The sequence below is a fragment of the Taudactylus pleione genome, unplaced genomic scaffold (assembly GCF_031769625.1).
Source record: "Taudactylus pleione unplaced genomic scaffold, aTauple2 ptg000189l, whole genome shotgun sequence".
In the NCBI taxonomy this organism is placed as follows: Eukaryota; Metazoa; Chordata; class Amphibia; order Anura; family Myobatrachidae; genus Taudactylus; species Taudactylus pleione.
Genome location: NW_028284591.1, coordinates 4,515,961 through 4,537,361, shown reverse-complemented (window position 1 = coordinate 4,537,361; position 21,401 = coordinate 4,515,961). Strand labels below are relative to the sequence as shown.

At 44.1% G+C, this 21,401-nt stretch overlaps 1 protein-coding gene across 1 annotated transcript in view; it reads right to left on the bottom strand.

The window, feature by feature from the left end:
• Positions 1-8,482: 8,482 nt before the first annotated feature.
• The window catches only part of ZNF532 (zinc finger protein 532), a 39,388-nt gene continuing 26,469 nt past the window's right edge, over positions 8,483-21,401 (bottom strand). The window contains 2 exon segments of the mRNA XM_088476477.1: positions 8,483-12,929; positions 16,633-16,780. Coding sequence (XP_088332603.1) covers positions 12,435-12,929; positions 16,633-16,780 — 643 coding nt within the window. The 3' untranslated portion in view covers positions 8,483-12,434.

Sequence of the window (21,401 nt, the reverse complement as noted above, 5' to 3'; positions counted from 1 at the left end):
CCATCTGAAACGTTAACTTCGCCAGGGAGGTTAACCTTTCATATTGAATACCCCTCATAGGGTTAGAAAATATTAGTAACACCCTACATTGTCACATAGTATTATTATCCAGAAGTGAATTCTTGCGGTCGCTAAAAATAGATATTGTTTCACTGGTCTACTGTGAGTTAAAGCATTAGCAACTATCACAAATATAATTGTGACTTATTGTTCTTTATAATATTCCCACATACTGATAGCGATTATGGGCGAAGTATGCAAATCTAAGTAAGAATATTATATATTAGAGCCAGGCAGTGTTGTTCTCCCTTAACTGTATTAGCAGGTTAAGGGGCCTATTCCTTAAACGTAAAAATTCTCTGGAGATAATTAGCTTTAGAACTCTCATGGAGTTCTAGCTAATTATAGGTGGAATTCATCATTCCACCTCTCCATAAGTATCTATTCCGAAAAGCTGTCATTTATGCGATGACAGCTTTTCGGGAAATAGATACTTTTCCCTGCCTACACTACCTTATCGCATCTGGAAACAGTGCTGCGCATGCGCTGTTACATCTGTAAAACCAGCGCATGCGCAGCACTGCCTACAGATGTGGTAAGTTTCGTACCCCCCTGCTGCCTTAGTGACACCCCCTCGGATGGTGTCACCGAGTAGTCCCATTGCAGAGAGAGGATGGGGGTTGCCCAGCAGCTGCTGGAGTCCTGGGTAAGCCCACTGTGTGCCGAGAACAGGGAATGTGACGTGGGATCACGCCCCCACGATTGGCACACATAATGAGGCGTGGCTTCATGGCACGAGACCACACCCCCTTGTGTGTACGGGGATGCCTGCCAGCCGCACTGGGTGTCACCAGGGTTGTCCTAGTTGTACATTGGAATGGAGTCACATAGGGGCATATTTATCACAATCCGCATTTTTAATGAGGAGGCGATAGATATTTTTTGCCCAAATTCGCTATGTGAAAATTAATTCCAGAGCTTGGCAGCTGCTGTCGGATATGGAGGTACTTTCATGGCACTTTTGGGGGATACTTAATATTTGCAGATATCCCGCAAATATTATTTGATAAATAATGTCTAAGTAGGTGCCGAGGGTCAGTGTGCATTACTAAGGTCTCGCTGAGTATGCTGCTTGACATGGTTCTAGCAGTCTAGAGGGGCAGAGCAGTAATGCAGGTTGGCTAATGAAAGAGAGAAGGGTTATTATGGGTATGACTTGGGTTTCAGTTGGGTGACTGAGCATCTAAAGCTCGACTGACTAGCTGCACAGGGAGTGTGGATTGTGATGGCAGGTTGGCAGGAGAGGGCAGCAATTCTTTTTTAAAGGCAATAATAGGTTGGTTGAATTTGTGATTGTATTTGAATATGGCAGGCAGCTACCCACCTGCTATGTCCTTCCTGTGCCTGGTGGCATTTGGGAACGCAGAAGGCGGGTTTCCACAAATGCAGGGGGGGAGGCAGGCGTCTCAGGCAGAGATGCTCAAACTTTTTTGAATCACGGCGCCCTAGAGTATCAGCATTCTTTGCCCGGCACCCCTAAGCCAGACGTTTGCTATTGAGAAATTCAGAAAAAAATGTAGTGAAGTAGTAAAGTGAAGTAAATTGTGCTGACCTGTCATCCTTAGGGTCAGTTATGTGGTGATGGACAGGTTTGAGCTTCTGTTTGTCTACATATTTATATTACATTGACCATAAATAATATGATTTAGTGCTGGACCACCAACCTGAGGCACCCCTGCAAGTGTCCTGAGGCACCCCAGGGTGCCACGGCACACAGTTTGGAAACCACTGGTCTAAGAGGTTAAGTTGACTAAAGAATGTGTGTTTTATAATGTACACTGTTAATATGGAATGGTTTCTAGGAAGGAATGTGAAGTGGGACCCATCCTGTTCTTGTGTCAGGAGGCAGAGTTACCGGGATTTGGCTGGCTAGTGGTTGAAAATAGGAGATACGGATGCTGTATAGCATTCCAGCACTCAGGTTGCAGACGCTTACTTTAAGTAGCGTGGTTGGGGGCAAGGTTAAGTATAGGGGTTAGGCACTAGGGGGAGGGTTAGGCACCTTGTTGGCACTAAGGGGGGAGTGTTAGGTTTAGGGGTTAGATTTAGGGTGTGGGGAGGGGGAAGCTAGGGTCAAGCACTAAAGGTAACTCCAGGTACATTGGCCCTCAAGTTAGAAATGCATGAACATATGACCCAAAGTGGGGCTATTATTATGCAGTGTAGGGCCACCAGCGCAGGGGTTGGGTACGGGATGCCAGCGCTCGGGATCCCGGTGGTCAAAATCCAGATGCCAGTATCCCATCAAGGTTCACATACCGACACCTGTTGGTAGATATCCTAACCTTCCCCCTCACCCTACCCCTAAACCTGCTACTTACCTGCGGGATGCCGGGCCTGGGATTCTGACAGGTATGAGGATTCCAGCACCGGTATTCTAAGTACCAGCATCCGCTGTGCCGGGATATTAACCGTATCCCTAGAGCCGAGATGCCTTGGCGTGGCTGGTGGCTTATCATATATTTGCAAAGCCACTTATAGATTTATATTATGCCAAGGCATCGTATACACGTATAGCATGCCAAGATGATTATACATTCCTTAGAAATTGTATGGAATGCCTGGAATCTGTATTTTACTTGTAAAGGAAAGAATGATACCACATCTAACACATGGGGATGCGGTTGGGGAATTCATTCATAGTCTGCACAAATTACAGTTTACATTTGCTGGATCCCTTAAAGTGCACTTTAGACGTAGATAATATATAAGTATATGGTGATATCAGTCGACATATCCTTTATACACGTAGGCACGTCTCTGCAATTACCTGTCAGTAATTCACTAGTTCTTCGTATTTTGCAGCAGAAAAGGCGAAAATTGTTCATATATCCCACTATGCTGAGCAGATGAAGGGAGCTTTGCTGTATTTAATAATGTAGAACAGCGGCTAGCTACAAACTATTTATACACTAAGAAATTATGTGAGGAACTGCTAAAGTTTTACATAACCCTTAGTGATGGAAACTCCAATAGCAGAATAGTCACTTAGTTTAACCTCACAAAGAAATCTCAGACTTCGGGAACTAATGGTTGCCAGGCGGCGCTTATGTTGCATAGTTTACAATCTGGCATCGACCGATGAACCGTTATTATGGAGCCTGTTTACATGATACTGTTATTTCTGGGATATGTCATGGATGATGCATTTGTTGCACTCACACATTTATATATTTTTCCTTTTAGGGTGTGGGAGGAAAATCCTCTGCTTCAGCCACTAGTCACAGGTTTATACTTGTTATCCTAGGATACAGCACTGTTCTGCGGGACTCTCTGCATTCCATACAGATGTATTAATAGAGCAGTTTATTTTAGAGTACGGAGCCCAGAGACTTACGATCTGTTTATCTCTGAATCACTTGGGATCAGGGTTGTACCGAGGGCATTGGGACTTGTGCCGTTACCCATGGCATTACTTCAAGGGGGTGGTTATTCGTCCCAGCCAGGTGTCAGACTGAATGACAAGAGGTAGGATTTTGGGGGCATACTTACCTACTTGAGAAAGAGCATCCATCTCTCTCTCTATATATATATTCCCCGCTTTAGGGGTCTGCCTGTTAGTTCGGGCTAATCTCTTAAACCACTGGACAGATTTTGATCGGGCTTTCACTATTCTATACAGCCTTGGTCGAGGAAGGTTTAAGTGTTTGCTTCATTCAAATCATCGCTGCTTGTTACAGATGAATGATTCAAAGTCACAGAATTTTTCTTTTCACCAAGCTAATGTATAGGAGCTGGCCATGGTGCTGAAACAACAAGAGACAGTGAGAGCCAATCAGAGATAGCAATGGCCCGTTGCTTAGCAGCAGCCTAGAGAGGGGAGTCAGGGACTGAGCAGGGTCATGTCTGAGGCTGACAGAATGTGAGAAACCGCCTCTAACGAACCCATGAAGATGCACCGGTTGCAGACACAATAACCAGTAAGGAACCAGGGGATGCATAGCTATCAGGAAATTAATAAACCATCAGAACACGAATGATTGCCATTTGATGGTGACAAACATTGGACCGCCACCATCAAATGGTAAAAACATTGATATTTAGTGACCATCGGATTCCAATGTCCATCCCTACGCTGAACCTGTAGGCGGACTCTGGTCATCACTCCTCCACCCTGGTGTGCTCCCTTGCAGCTTATCTGAGCCAGAGGGAACAGCAGCAAACCATACAGGTCCCAGAGCCAAAGTTAATTACAGCCTCAACGCGTTTCGTCCAGCTGTTATTGCCAGGATACTCCTCCTGATGAAGTCCTGGTACTCACAGATGGACGAAACACGTTGAGATCGTAATTTATTCCGGCTCTGGGACCTGTAGGGCTTGCTGCTGTTCCCTCTGGCTCAGATAAGCTTTTTTTGCACTGATTAAAACTCTGTGCACATAATTTTATGTACACTTAACTTATATTGTTTTTGTTAAATAAATCACTTTTTTTTTTAAAGCATACTGAACTATATTGTTTTATTTCGTATATCTATATATATATATATATATTTTTAGAATCGATGTTGCTTTCCCTATATATTTAGTATATATTATGATTTTGTGTGTGAATTTACAGCAGTTTTCTCTCGTATAGTTTTATATAGTATATGAGATTGACATGTTGTTAAAATAACAGCCCAAACCTTGATAATTTTTAAACTGGTTTACGCACAAACTTATGTCCCACCCTCTTGGGTAGCTCCGCCCACCTCTGACCCCCATCCCAGGGGGGACCCTGCCTATTTTTTCAGTACCGGAGCCTTACAATTTCTGAAGGCAGCCCTGCTTGCGATGATCCTCCGGCCCTTTCCAGCACGTTCTAGTGGCCGGGCAATAGCAGTGGGGGTTGTGATGACACTGGCGAGATGCAGGGGGCAGGAGTGATAAGCAGGGGGTTTTGGCGACATGCAGGGGACTGTGGTGACATATGGCGTAGGTTGTTATAAGATGCAGGGGGCTTTGGCGAGATGAAATTGCTGCCGTGCGAAGCCGGGGCGGAACACGCTGGTCCCTGGGTGTTTCTGATCCACAGCAGGGGGGCTGTCTGTTTGAGACTGTGGTTGCTGAACCTGGACGCTGCTTCGGGATCCCGGCGTACAGAGTGGCTAAAAGTGACCAAGTTATTCTATACACAGAACATCAATATTGTGTATAATGGGATTTATGACAAGTTAACAGAAAACATTCAGGAAACATACAATTTCCACATTGGTCAACCACTACTATAGGGTAAGTGATTGCGTTTAAAATTGATTGTGGTTCCTGGTCTATGATGAGACAGTGGGGAAGGGGGGTGCACATGGAGAAATGCGTGGGACCCTGCATGACTTGCTTTTATTTAATATCAATAAACTGACATTTTTAATTTTATATTTTGCCTGACCTGCCTCTGACAATCCACGCTATACATCTGTGATCAGACTTTGATCTAAGGGAACTTTGTTGTCATGGATTTTAAGGTTGCGTTCTAATAATATGAGATATGGTACGAACTTACCCTTGTTATCTCTATTTCTACAAAGTCCATAGGGTTCCACAGGATACCTTGGGGTATTGGTGATGACGTCAGGCATCGGACACCAGAGTTAAATTTTCAGCCTCCCAGGATGCACTGGGGTCCCTCTCCTATACCCCGCCCCCTAACCAAGGCGATCAAGGTTTTTTTCCGTCACACTTCGGGGCCTAGTTTTGCTGCCCATTTTTCCTGAAAATCATGTGTAAATGGCAATTTCTTTATGATTTAACAATCGGGTCTATTTGAGAATACCTAACGCAGGAGATACCATAGATCAAACTAAGTAGCACTGCACACTCATACTTACCGACGATGAGTGAAAACTCTATAGGAAAATCTCAGAGGGGCAATTAGGTGGGAAATCCATAGGACATGGTGCTGCAATTGAGTCATCACAGACGCGCCATATAACGTCGCAATATGTGGCAATGTACACGGTGGGGCAGAGCCACAGTTACACAATTAAATGCGAATCAAGTCATGAAGCCCCAATTCATTGGGGAAGTGCGTAGGGCTGTAACAGTGCTTAATAGCGCCCTCTGTTGGCCCCTTTGCACATAGGGGGCGGGTCGTCAGCACCCGGAAGGGCAGCTGTAAGGCAAATTAGTGTGCTCAGGATGCTATGGACAGCACTGCAGCTGCGATACTGACTGCCAGGTGGCGTTCCAAGCATCATGCTAGTCAGAAGCAAGGGCCATGTGGGAGCGACGCCACTGCACAAAGAGCCATGTGCGCTGTGCGGTGGCACACCCTGGAGGTGCGCAGCATGGGGGAGGCTGGCTAAATTGTTCGGGAGTCCAGGGAAACCCCTTGAAATTCATGAGTCTTTCGAACATTGAAGAGGAGAAAGCCTTGCAGACTGCAGACCCCATTATTCTGAATGGGGACTACTTCCTGGCTCCGTTAGCTAAACGCTCAGTAAAATTCTGTCATTATAGAATGTAGTAGAATTTTTTTTCTAGCGAGATAATAGCCATTAAACAATGAGTTTTGAACACCACAATCTACTAACCTACAAAGCGGACGGCTATTTATTTTACATGTTCAAATATTTCAGTGGAAGTTTTGGTAAGTCAACGCTTTACCCGGGTTTGGTATAAAAGATAGACAATAAGATAGACATGCAATAGGTCGACCGGGACAAAAGATCGACACAAACAGGTCAACATGGATGAAGGTTGACAGGTACAAAGGTCAACAGGGTTGAAATGTTGACACAAAAAAGGTTGACAAATTTTTTTGCTTTTCTAACCCTAATCTTCACCCTAACCCTCCCTCTTTCACCCTAACCGTCGGGGTAAGTGTTTAAACCCTAACTGTCCCTTCTAATGTCTAACCCTAACTGTCCCTTCTTGTGTCGAACCCTAACTGTCCCTTCTTGTGTCTAACCCTAACTGTCCCTTCTAGTGTCTAACCCTAACTGTCCCTTCTAGTGTCTAACCCTAACTGTCCCTTCTAGTGTCTAACCCTAACTGTCCCTTCTAGTGTCTAACCCTAACTGTCCCTTCTAGTGTCTAACCCTAACTGTCCCTTCTAGTGTCTAACCCTAACTGTCCCTTCTAGTGTCTAACCCTAACTGTCCCTTCTAGTGTCTAACCCTAACTGTCCCTCCGAGTACCTAACCCTAACCTTCCCTCCTAGTGCCTAACCCTAACTGTCCCTTTTAGTGTCTAACTATAACTGTCCCTTCTAGTGTCTAACCCTAACTGTCCCTTCTAGTGTCTAACCCTAACTGTCCCTTCTAGTGTCTAAACCTAACTGTCCCTTCTAGTGTCTAACCCTAACTGTCCCTTCTAGTGCCTAACCCTAACTGTCCCTTCTAGTGCCTAACTGTCCCTTCTTGTGTCTAACCCTAACTGTCCCTTCTAGTGTCTAACCCTAACTGTCCCTTCTAGTGTCTAACCCTAACTGTCCCTTCTAGTGTCTAACCCTAACTGTCCCTTCTAGTGTCTAACCCTAACTGTTCCTTCTAGTGCCTAACCCTAACTGTCCCTCCTAGTGTCTAACCCTAACTGTCCCTCCTAGTGTCTAACCCTAACCGTCCCTCCTAGTGTCTAACCCTAACTGTCCCTTCTAGTGTCTAACCCTAACCCTTTGGTAACTACCTAACCCTATCCCCAAAACCACTGTTGTCCATTTTTGTGTCGACCTTCATCACTATTACCTGTTTAACATGTTGTCTATCTAGACATTGTCAACCTTTTTAATGTCTATCTATTGACTGGAACCCATTTTATAGAGGCGGTTTCAATTGCTTAAATGTTCTGTAATGCAAAGCAGCCAAACGAATAATAGTCTTGTTCCTAGACTTTTTTAGGCAAAGAAACGTTAGCATCTGATTGGTTATTATACATCACAGTACATATAATAAACTTTATCATATAACTGCAATCCAGCAAAAAAAAAAAAGTGCAGTACTCACTCAGGAAAGCGTAGGTTTGGGGCTCATTTGAATTCAGGTCCGACAGGTAATCCATAGTGTCTTTTAAACATTTCAATGATATATTTGCTGGAGATGCTACAATCCCAGCGAGACACAAAACGAACACAAACGCTCCATCTTTGGCCATTGCGACGTGTACGAAATAACACTGCGAATGATCCCTGGCCTTGGCTTTTATAGATAATTGGTCAAGCAACTGATTATCAGAACAACAAAATCTGTCTTTCAAAGCAGCTGCACAGCTTAAGTAAAAATCATAATACGTCAGAAAAAAAAACAAAAAAAACAATTAGCAGCCCAGCTTTACCCCTGAATAGGACACTTCTCAGGTTTCCAGTCCCCTATAGAGTCTGAGCCCTGCCAGGAAGCTCGGGTGACGCAAATACAGGCAACAAAAGTGTCAGGATCCAGGCTTCAATACCTGCACCAGAGTGTCGTTTAATAGATGACCTTCATTTAATACGGCAAGCAAAGGGGCAAAATTAGTCAAATACTCCACTTTTATTTACGTACATGTGAAATGTGTTTGATACAGTTACAAAGACACAGAGTGTATATATATATTTATATATATGTATGTATTTAGTAACAACCTGACAGCAGCAAGACCGCTTACCTGGACAACCACAGAAAGTATTCATGCACTTTAAATATTTACACAAAATATATATATATTTATATATATAAAATTAATACAAAATAAAAATATGGATACATAATTGATATAAAATGAAACAAAACAGACAAATAAAATAAACCCTACAACTCTCACAGAGAAAAGATTTGTATTAAAAGGGACAACGCTGTATCTATGTTGTGTCCTAAATTTACATATTATAATAAGTTATAGCATCAAATAACTGTGCAAATGAAAGAAGGGACCAGTGTTGTTTCTATATGTATTAGATTATATATATATATATATATATATATATATATATATATAAATATATCTCATACTGGGTTCCCCCACGATTTGGAATGCTCGCCTTTTACCTGCACTCTGGAGTGCACATCCTACAATTAAAGTAGACTGAATTATTTTTGAAAAAAAAAAAAAGACAAAAATGGGCAAAAATTACATTTTTTATGAGGTATTTGGCTGCACACACATTCAACATTGCTCCGGTCCCCATGGACCATTAAAAATGCATATAATATCTGAGCGTGTAGGACAATTCTAGTTACAAATTCCCTTTTTAGATAAGACTGAGATGCACTTTTTGTTTCAGGGTTGTGTCTTGGTTACACATTGGCAAAATCTTTTAACATAGCAAATATATGGCATTCCTTACAAATGTCTAGTAAAATAAATATGTTTTTCGTGAACGGTCAGAGTTTGAAATTGAAATGATCATAGATGAACCAGGAAGGTGAAACGCATTGGGTTACTCTGACATTTCACTGCAGCTTTGTAAAGTGGGAATGAGAAATTGTTCTCCCTTCCATTACAGGCACATCCCACATCTTTAACACAATGATGTCATAGGATTTGATACAGAAGAATAAATAAAACAAGTTATATTGTAAAGCATGGTGTGTTAGTTTGACTTACTGTGACATCACTGACAGTGCTCTTTGTATAAATCCAACAGTATCCAGCCTAGCATTGGTTTATGGCTAATGGCAAGTGGCGGGCCACCCAAGCTGCACCATTGATGGTGCTGACCAGATGTCAAAATACATTGGTGGCCTCATTCCTGAAGTCTGCGCATGAGTAGCACTCAGCTATTGATGACTCAATCATCAAAGGTTTTTTGTTGATGGTAAAAACTCACCCATCAATGATAGAGGCATCGATGACCATCACTACCCAAGACATCTGCCCGCTAACAGCACTATAAAGGGGCAGTACAGTGCATCACTGGGCTCCACAGCAGAATTTGGATAGTGCACCTCAGGCCTCCTCACTTGCTCAGAAGACACCTCGGTCCTGCTCCGAAAAATGAGCGGGTCCTGAGGAGAGGGAGGATGTCCCCACATTGTCAGACTCTGCTGGTACCCCCTGCCGTTCCTCCAAAGGCACAAAATTTATCAGAAAGCTGGAGTAGCTATAAACTCCTAAGGCGGGCACAGGCACCATGCGCCACATATTTAGTATTCCTATATCAGACCCTCCAACATGACCCGTTCCACCAGGACCAAAATACTCTGCTCCTGGACTTCACTCTTAATGTATGATTGCAGTCACCTGTGTTGAAACACCTGTCTGGTCAATTACCTAGCTCAATACAGGTAACCGCAATCATAAATTAGGTGGGAAGACCAGGAGCAGAGTATTTTGTACCTGATGGAAGGGGTCATGTTGGAGGGTAGGCTCTATGTTAATATCAAAATGTGGCTTAATTATCTTTTTATACTCTGCTCACATTGGCGACTCCTGTGTATTGCAGTCTTGCGAGCAATAAGCCCCTTAATTAACGAGTATAGAGACTTTGGGGCCAAGCCAGAGTTGGACCTGTACGCGGCTTGCAGAGCGTACCTTCAGTCATTTTGCACAGACCAAGCTCCTGGAGAGTAAATATGCCTATTAATATGCAGAGCTGATGATATTGAAGGGTAACATGGACTGGACCAGTCTCTTTGTTGCTGCTACATGTGACAGTAATGCATTAAGGCTGATTTTTAAGGTGGAGTCGTGCAGGGTTGATAGCTGGGCACCAGTTTAAAGAGACCATGCAAAGTCAGGTTTAGTAGGTCATTATTTGTTACGCGGCCCAGAAATTCACCTCTGATTGCAACAGCAGCGTCTCTACAACTGCAAAACACAGTAAAAACGGAACTTCTTCTGACTTTTCATGTCGTTAGCTAGGGCTCCTCTAACAGTACAGGAAAACCCTGGGGGAGATGTACGAAGCCTTGAAGAGAGATAAAGTGGAGAGAGATAAATTACCAACCAATCAGCTCAATTGCTCAACAGAAATGCAGCGTACGGATTGGTAGGGAGGGTCAGTAATGTCACAGCAGCTAAAATAACTGCAGTCTGAACTTTAGGTGTGCTTTATTAGAACGTAAAGACACTGTCCTAAAAAATGTGAGAGGAGTTTAAAAAACAGAGGCGTAATACTTTGCAGCAGAGCTGCAGTGAAATGTAAAGCACAGGAGTAGGTGGAACCAAGATATAAAGAGACAGATTAGATCTGCTTCCAGGTAACAGGATAGGACAGTAACCCGTGGCACAAATTCAGTAACAAAAATGATACTATGCAAAGTGAGCAGCCCCCTTCTCCGCTTAGAAGATAAAGATAACAATTTTGCATTAAAAATAAAATACTTTTAGCTGTTTTCTACACCTCCTCAGCAACAAATCACATTCAGTCAGGGGACGTCTACGCAAATTTTGCCGCGATCTGCATTTTGCATTGAACCGTAACACATTAAAGCTTATTGAAACCAGCATTCCCAGTTTTCACTGACCTGCTATTTCTCCTTAGAACAAGCTTGCGGCTTTCTATTTGTCTGAAGCTGTACCCCCCCCCCCCAAATCCCGAGCTGTAATACAGAACCGAGGGAGGACACAGAACAGCAAAGCCTGTCAGCGCACTCTGAGGGGAAGTAGACGGTCATTGTAAATGGAGTCTGTTATTATTCAGATCTGATCCCCATGCCCAGACAATGGCTCCTAGAATGTATTTTTACTACATTAAAATACAAATAAAAATTTCAACAGATCTCTTACAGGCTGCGTTTGGATTCGGACTATCTGGCTCCTAACACTGACGTCATAGTGCCCACATTATAGGAATGATACAGGTGGAGTGTTCTGATTTTTGTAAATTTAGTAACACATCTTTACAGCACCAAAGAGCAAAACAGAACCACTTTACAACTTGGTGACATGTGACTAATGAGAGACATTAATAAAAAAAACCCCAAAAATAAATAATAATAAAAAACAACAACTTGTGTACGGGATAAAAGTGCAATCTTTCCTTGCAATCCCTAAACTCTATTAGAAAAGTGACAGAATGTGACTGGTTGCCGTGGGTTACACAACGCCCGCTGCCATAACATCCCCCAGATTATCTCTAGCCCTGGTATATATAACTATGCCCATTCTTACATCTTTCTGAAGCATTCAGAAATAGCCTAAGCGGCACCTTTATACTGCCAATGTTCATCTATCACGGAAAGCAGACTGGCAGCGGTTAAATATCCTTCTCACCTATGAGATATTACAGTATAAAAAAAAAAGAAAAAGATTTTTCTTCATCGATACAGTCAAGAGTATCAAAAAGTATTCTATATATACACACATCGGTCACGTGTTTCACACCGAACACTGCTTTAATGGTGGAGTATGGAAGCATCTTAAAGGCAGATTAGACGATGGAACTAAATATTGCCCACACGGTTGCTTCCTTCCTTCGGTCCAGTTTTTGTGGATCTATCTCAGAGATCCCTATAGGTCCGTGGCACAGAGGCGTGGTCACGTCACTTCTCCACAGAGGTCATTCTTTTAGATTTGATGAAAGCCATCCCGTGAGTCCGCATGTGGGTATTTAAGACAGCTTCCGTATCGAACGTCTTTGAACAGACTTTACATGTCTTGTCTGAGGTCATACCGTCCGCTGTCTTATTGCCAACACTTGGTTCGTTTTCTTGTTGATGGCCCTCTCCAGAACCATTCTGCTTGGCTGAGCCCTGCGGTTCCTTCAGCTTATGGACAATGAAGAGGTGCCTAGAGAGGGAGACGTGAGAGGTGTAGCAAAGGCCGCATTCTTGGCACTGGTACGAGGACCCGTCGGACTTGTGCTGGGGTATGTGTTCGTGAAACTGCAGGAGGTTTTCCGTGGTGAAGCCGCAGACCGCGCACTTGTGGACTTTGAAGACGTTGATCTTCAGTTTCTTCAGCGGCTGAGTAATTGCTCCCTTTGGCGATCGCAACTCGCGAACCGGCTCTTCCATTTTTCGCTTTGGCGTAGGCTCCTGATATGAAGATAGAAGGTGTTAAGAATATAATACACATTACTGGCTATTGTCCATCGATATGTACAATAGGCGCATACTGACGTCAGAACACACCGGTCATGCCGTGCGTCAGAACATGATGCTGCAATCTGGGGATCCCCACTGTGAGATCAGGGCCTCACTGTAGAGGGCAGAGTGATAGCAATCCGCATTCAAAGCTCAGGACTTCCGACAGCTCTGGAGACCTTGGTGGAGAGTGATAAAGTACCAACCAATCAGCTCCTGTCAGTTTACAGGCTGTGGGGCACATTTATCAACGAGTTGCGTATGATAAATGGTGCTCAAGCCAATCAGATCCCAACTGTCATTTTCCAAACAGATGACAGTTGGGAGCTGATTGGCTGGAGCACCATTATCATACGCAACAAGTTTTAAAACTTCTTAGTGTATGATAAAACGCGATAAATGTGTTTGACAAATGACAGGAGGTGATTGGTTGGTACTTTATCTCTCGCCAATGCTTAATATATATCTCCGCATGAGACACTCTCACGCTGCCAGGAAGTGGCGGCCACTCAATGTATCCTCAGAAAGTGGGGAGAACAGGACGGGCAGCATAAGCGACCTTCTCTAGTAGATGTGAGAACTGTAAGAATTATATATTTAGTTAAGACAAATAAAAGTTACGGTCAGAAAAAAATCTGTTATAAAAGTATTTTTTATTATGAAATCTTGTGTTTTATAAAAGAGTAAGTACCCTCTATTGTAAATGTTAATGTATATTAGATGTAAACATTTAACATGTATGTGGTCATGATGGAAACTCCATATATAAAAGAAAAGACACATGTGTATATATTATATATTATATACACTGTATGACCACCCCATTTTCAATAGGCAAATATAAATGTAGCCCTGATTGCATGACATGTAACAAACAGCAATCACTGGGGATCCCCACAGTGTATAGAACAGAGATTCTCAACCACAGCCCTCAAGTTTCCCCAGCAGGTCATGTTTTGAGGATATCTGCCTGTGGGAGCAGGTGGGATAATTACTGACCCAGCCATATAGATTAACTCACCTGTGCATGATTAGAGAAATCCACAAAACATGACCTGTTGGTGGCACTTGAGGACTGGATTTGAGAAGCCCTGGTATAGCATGTACCATGCTAAAGTGAAAATATCCTATTAAACTTAGGTTTTATTTTCAATATAAATTTCCAGATATTATTAGTAAAACAGGAATTATATTATATTACCTAGAATACTGTATTTCTCTGCCCTTTCATCAAACACTGGAGAGAGAAAGTACCAGCCAATCAGTGTCTAGCTGTTATTTCTGGCAGTTAGGAGCTGATTGGTTGGTACTTTCTCTCTCACCATTTTATCTCTCTCCAAGGTTTGATACATCTCCCCCTCATTTGTGCATATCTTGCTTGTGTATATTGGCAGGAAAATATAAAATTATCATGGGAAGTTATACCCCATATCAGTTTGTCCCAACTCCAGTCCTCAGGGACCCCTCACAGTGCATGTTTACCAGATCTCCTAGTTAGTGCACAGGAGTATCCATTATTGGCTGATACAGTAATGAGCACCACCTGTGGATATTGTGTTTCACTTGTGATCCTGAGATCTGTAAAACATGCAGGACTAAAGTTGCGGAACACTGACCCGTATAATAAACATAATGCACCTAATTCAAATTTCCAAGCAATAAGATAATATGCACTAGACATGGAAAATTCAGTTGCCATATTCAATTAGGCTGCGAAACATCTTTTTCGCATGTTTGAATTATCCCCGTATTCAATTTCAAAGAGTTTTCAACGGTGCGAAAGGTCTTTGAAAAAAAACGGGGATAAGTTTTCACCATATTTTCACTGGCGAAAAAAAAAGTGCAGAATTGGGGTTTAGGGGTGCAGGCTTAAAAAAAAAATAGCCTGCACCCCTGGGAATAGCCCCTAAAAATGAACTGTGTCAAAAAAAGTTTTCATTTTGGGGTTAAAAAAAATAAATAAAAAATAGGGAACAAGTTTTTAACTAACGAAAATATTTGTGGGAGAGTTCCCATGTATGCGGCAGGTGTTTAAAAGAATGCGGGTCGTAGCGGCAGGTGCATTTTTGAAGAATTTTCAAAATGCACTTTTAGGGACTTAAAAATATGCTTGCACCCATTTTGATGTATCCCAAATTTGATGGGAATAGTTATTTTTCCAAAAAAAGCTAAGTGCTATTCTTCACCACTTTTTTATTGCAGCAAATATTATTTATTTATTTATTTATTAACAGTTTTTGTCAACATTGATAGAACAAAACTGGGTAATAACAGACAGATTTATAGGTAGGAAGGCCCTGCTCGCAAGCTTACAACCTATAGGGAAATAGGCATTGATACACAAGGATAGGTGCTATATATTGCATCTTGGTCCAGCCACAATGCAGAGTTTCTTGGTTGGCTGTATGATCCAGTCACACGGGAATGTCGGCCAAATGTCATGAGGATGTGAGAGAAAGACGATGTGTGAGGTTGTGTGTGGACTGTAAAAGGGGATGTAATTAGATATGGAAACTATGAAGGTTGTGTGGGCGGTTCTGGGATCTGATAAGCTTGCCTGAAGAGGTGAGTTTTCAGGGATCGCTTGAAGGATTGGAGACTATAGGAAAGTCGTATTGTGCGTGGTAAGGCATTCCATAGAGAGGGTGCAGCCCGAAGAAAGTCCTGTAACCGTGAGTGGGAGCAAGTAATGGATAGGGATGAGAGACACAGGTCTTGTGCTGAGCGGAGAGGTCGGGTAGGGCGATATTTTGAGATGAGTGAAGAGATGTATGTTGGTGTGGTTTGGTTAATAGCCTTATGTGTAAGTAAGAGTATTTTGTATTGAATACGGTAGAAAATATGCACCTGCCGCGGCTATTACAAACCCTGACTTCCTTCAGCAGGCAAAAATGGAGGTACCCATAGTGATCCCCTATATCTGGACATCTTTAGGGGGGTCCCAGGCACATTTCCCGAAAATTCAAGTTTTTTTTCACAGATCCCGTTTTCGCTGCTTTTAAATTGAATACGGGGATAAGCGGGCACGCCCCCGATACGTTATCCCCACTCTAACCTCCGATGTGGAGCGAAAAGTCCAGCACGGACTTTCGCTCCCATATTGAATATGGCTCTATATGTGAAACGTTACCTCTCTGAACAGACTATAAGAAAACTGAGTGCTGTGGTCGCCTCATCCCAGTCTATTACATTCTCTCTAACATTCTTGCCCCATTACTGAGCTGGACTTGGTCATGACTCCAACGGTAACAGACCTAACGACGGTCACGAGACCAATGGACTCAAGCTTTATAGTTTGAAAGGATTATAACCATACATGAATAAGATTGACAGGAGGGCTTTGAGCGAGAGGATAGCATTAAAGAACATTGACAAAAACAGTGGCTCTCTGTTACCTATTACTACAAACTAGACACAGTTGTTCAACAAAAATATAATAACGCACTCAGCACCTAATGTGCACAATAAACACAAAAACTGAAACGGGGAAATATATTACGCCTCTAAGGAATCAACCAATCAGCTTCTAGATAGCATTTATCAAGTACATTCTGTAAAATGATAGGTAGAAGCTGATTATGGGCAACTCCTCCACTCGTTAGAAGGCTTGATACATTTCCCACCATATACGTTAAGGATTTATTGTAAAACCTACCTTTGGGACTTCTTTCACCTTCGAAGTCTCCATAGTTTTCGTTACTCCTCCATCTTTCACTTCCGGTTCCTTGATGCCGTGCACAAGCTGAACGTGTTTTTCTAGCATTAAGCGTTTAGTGAAAGCCCGCTTGGAATCAGGACAATGCCTAGGCAACGAAACATGCGCTTTAGTTCCAATGTAAAGATTGGTACGTTAAAACAGGAAATTAAATTTTTCACTTGATTACTCATAATGGGCCTAATGCAAAGTTGAACGTACCCCTGATTGAGGAGCATATAAATTGTGTTTTTTTTTTAAGGTGCATGCTCGGAATAATATGAGATATGGTAAGAACTTACATTTGTTATCTCTATTTCTACGAAGTCCATAGGGTTCCACAGGATACCTTGGGGGTATAGGCGATGGCGGCAGACATCCAGGCACCACAGAGTTAAAAACTTCTCCATCCTCCCAGGATGCACTGGGGTCCCTCTCCTATACCCCGCCCCCAAGCCTCAGGCACTCAGTTTCGTCACAAGCCATAGGCCGGAGGAGGATAAAGAGAGAGAGAAGAAAGTCTGAAACACACAAGAATCCCAGTCTCACCAGAGGGAGACGGAAAAACCGGTGACCAGAACCACAGCCCATCTGCAGTACAGGTGCGACAGGGCAGGAGTCCTGTGGAATCCTATGGACTTCGTAGAAATAGAGATAACAAAGGTAAGTTCTTACCATATCTCATATTTTCTACATCAGGGTCCATAGGGTATCCACAGGATACCTTGGGGATGTCACAAAGCAGTATCCTTCAAGGGTGGGGACGCTCCTGTGCTGAGAGGAGAACCTGTCGCCCGAAGGAAGCATCCCGAGAGGTGTAGGTATCAAAAGCATAATACCGTACGAAAGTATGGACAGATGACCACGTGGCCGCCTCGCAAAGCTGAACAGCTGAGGCGCCACATCGAGCTGCCCACGAAGTACCCACAGACCTAGTGGAATGAGCCTTAACAGAAGATGGAACAGGAAGGCCCTCGTGAGCAAAAGCGTCAGAGATAGCCAGTCGAATCCATCCTGCCAATGATTGTTCAGTGGCAGGCCAACCTCTTTTATGGAAGCCATAAAGGACAAACAAAGAGTCTGACTTCCTATAGACAGAAGTGCGGTCCACATAGATTTTCAAGGCCCGCACCACATCCAAGGTGGCCTCACCAACCGAAAGGTCCGGTGAAGTAAACTATGGTACAATAATTTCCTCGTTGATATGGAAACTAGATACCACCTTTGGAAGAAAACCAGGACGAGTGCGCAGCACAACCCTGTTTCTATGAAAAATTAGAAATGGAGGTCTACATGAGAGAGCTCCCAATTCTGAAACCCTTCTGACCGACGCAATAACCAGAAGGAATACAGTCTTAATGGTTAGCCATTTCAAATCCACTGAGCCCAGTGGTTCAAAGGGCAGTCCTTGAAGAGTCTTCAAGACCACAGCCAGATCCCATGGTGCCACAGGTGGAACAAAGAGAGGCTGAATAAGAAGCACCCTTTGCATGAAGGTGCGGACATCAGGAAGCATAGCAAGCCTACGATGAAAGCCCCCTGAAAGTGCAGACACCTGTACCTTCAGGGAAGCTAGACGAAGAGTTTACAAAAAAGAGAAGAAAAGGGTATTGTCTCTTTGTTGGCGCACATAGAGGATAATTATATATAAAATATAACTTTTATTAAATAAATTATTTAAAAAATGTTTCGCCTTATTAGTGAAATATTCCAAGAAAAAAAAAATAATAAAAACATTGAAACAAATGTATATACACAAGTATATATATTTTTCTTAATCCTAAACCTAGTGCAGAAGTGCTTCCCCAGCCCCCTACCCCTAATTTAATAAGCTAGACGAAGACCCTGGTCTAAACCCGCCTGTAGGAAGGCCAGAACCCTGGACAATCTGAACATCTGAGGAGCATAACATCTAGTGCGACACCACTGGAAGAAAGCCCGCCACAATCTATGGTAGATGTTGGCAGATGAAGGCTTCCGAGCTCTCAGCATGGTGTTGACCACCGAGCTGGAGAAACCTCTGGACCTCAATAGGGCAGTCTCAATAGCCACGCCGTCAAAGACAGCCGACTCGGGACAGCAGGTCCTGACGTTGAGGCAACAACAGCGGAGTGTCCAGTGAGAGACTCTGTAGATCCGTGTACCAGTGAAGCCTGGGCCACTCTGGATCAATCAGCAGTAGCATGCCGCCTTCTTGCTTGAATTTGCGTATCATTCGAGGAAGAAGGGAGAACGGAGGGAAGAGGTACGCATACTGGAAAGTCCACTTGACCGCCAGAGCGTCCACTAGACAAGCCTTTGCGTCTCTTGTTCCTGACCCGAACATCGGCAGTTCGTTGTTGTGTCGTGAGGCCATCAGATCTATCTCTGGAAGGCCCCACTTGTTCACCAGTAGCTGACACACCTCCTGGTGAAGAGACCAATCTCCTGGATGCACGTCTTGACTGCTGAGAAAGTCTGCTTCCCAGTGGAGAACTCCTGGTATGAACACTGCTGAAATTGCAATGAGATGCTTTTCCGCCCATACTAGAATGCTCTGTCAGAGCTGCCTGACTGCGAGTCCCTCCTTGGCGGTTTATGTATGCCACCATGGTGGAGTTGTCCGACTGTACCTGCACAGGTTTTCCCTGCAGGACCTGTCGTGCTTGCTGGAGAGCCTTGAATACTGCCCGCAGTTCCACTATGTGTATTGGAAAAGCAGCTTCTACCGATGTCCACCTTCCCTGAAAGAAGTGTGAACCCATCACCACTCCCCAGCCCTGGAGACTGGCATCCATCGTCAGAAGGGCCCAGTCTGCGATCCAAAAGGGGCGCCCCCTTGTTCAGGTGAGCCGTCTGTAGCCACCAGGCCAGAGATAATCGCACCTCCTGGGAAAGCACCACAGTCTGTATCTTTATCCTTTGGGGCGACCCATTCCATCTGGAGAGGATCAGCTTCTGCAGAGGTCTCGAGTAAAACTGGGCAAACTCCACCATGTCGAACATGGATACCATGGATCCCAGCAACCTCATTGCCTAGTGAATATACACCCGGCGACTCTGCAGGCAAAGACGGACCTTTGCTTGTAACGCAGAGATGTTTCCTCCCGTCACAAAGATCCTCTGATGTTGGGAATCCAACAGAGCTCCTAGATGGAGCATCCTCTGTGATGGTACCAGAGAGGACTTCTTCCAATTTATCAGGCAGCCTAAAGACTGCAATACAGAGACTGTTAGTTGCAGATGGCGCTGAAGTTTCTCTGAGACTCCACCAGTAACAGGAGATCGTCCAGATAAGGTAACAGACGGACTCCATGATGGCCATAACCCTGGTGAACACCCGAGGTGCTGTAGCCAAACTGAAGGGCAGAGCCTGAAACTGGAAGTGGTCCTTGACCACTGCAAATCTGAGGAAGCACTGGTGTGCTGGGACAATAGGGATATGCAGGTAAGCATCCTGAATATCCAGCGACACCATGAAATCCCCAGGTTCCATTGCTAAAATAATGGAATGCAGGGTCTCCATCCTGAACCGAGGAACCCTCAGAAATTTGTTGAGGGATTTGAGGTTGAGTATCGGCCGGTAGGACCCATTGGGTTTCTGCACCAGAAAAAGATTGGAGTAATACCCCAATCCCTTCTGAGACAAAGGAACTGGCACTATAACTCCATTCTGGAGCATCGAGTGCATTACCTTCTTGAGTTCCCGGGCCTTGTCCTGATTGAACGGACAAGGGAGGCCTCCTGCGGAAGGAGAGGGCGTACCCCTGAGAGATCACTTCTCTGACCCATGTGTCAGAAGTGGTCAGACACCAGCTCTGGGCGAATTTCAGAAGTCAGCCTCCCACTTTGAGGTCCCCCAAAGAGAGGCCCGTCCCATCAGGCCGAAGGTTTGTCTTTGGACTTGGGAGTGGGACGTCTGGTACTCCAGGCCTGAGTCCTGGGCTTTGCAGGTTTCTTGGCGGCAGTCCTCCCAGGAAAGGACTGTACCCTGGGTCTGTTCTGCGTTCTGTAGGGCCGAAAGGACGAAGAACCCGCTCCTGATGGGACAGTAGTAGAAGACAGACACGCAGACTTAGCTGCTGCCGAAGTAGCCACAATTTTGTCTAGATCAGGGCCAAACAGCACTTCTCCATTGAAGGGTAACCCCTCCAAACCCTTTTTGGAATCAGCATCCGCCTTCCAAGAACGCAGCTACAGGATACGACGAGCCGCCACTGCTGCCGAGGAGATCTTGGACGCCATGAGGCCCATATCTAAAGCTGCCTCATTAATGTAGGTAGCTGAGTCCCTTATATTACCCACCAACTCCACCTGTTCAGGTGACGAGTCTGGGTCCAGGGATGCCTCCAAGGTATCAGCCCAGTGCTCCATAGCTCTTGCCACCCAGCACACGGCCAAAGCCGGTCTGGACACGCCTACTGCAAGGGAATAAATCATTTTCAAACATATTTCTACCCTGCGATCCATTGGATCCTTTAAGGAGGACATAGAGGGCATAGGCAATGTAGCACTCTTTACTAGACGTGAGAAACTTGTGGCGGGTTATCCCATTTTGCTAAATAATTAACTGCAAAAGGGTATGCCACCGCAAACCGTCTAGGGGGCTGGTAACGCTTACCCGGCGTTTTCCACGCCTCCTCTAAATGATTCACTAGCTGATCAGATAGGGGAAACACTGTAGCATCATTTTTAATATCCTTGAAAAAGGCATATTTTGATTTAGCTACAGGAGGAGCGCCATCCTCAAT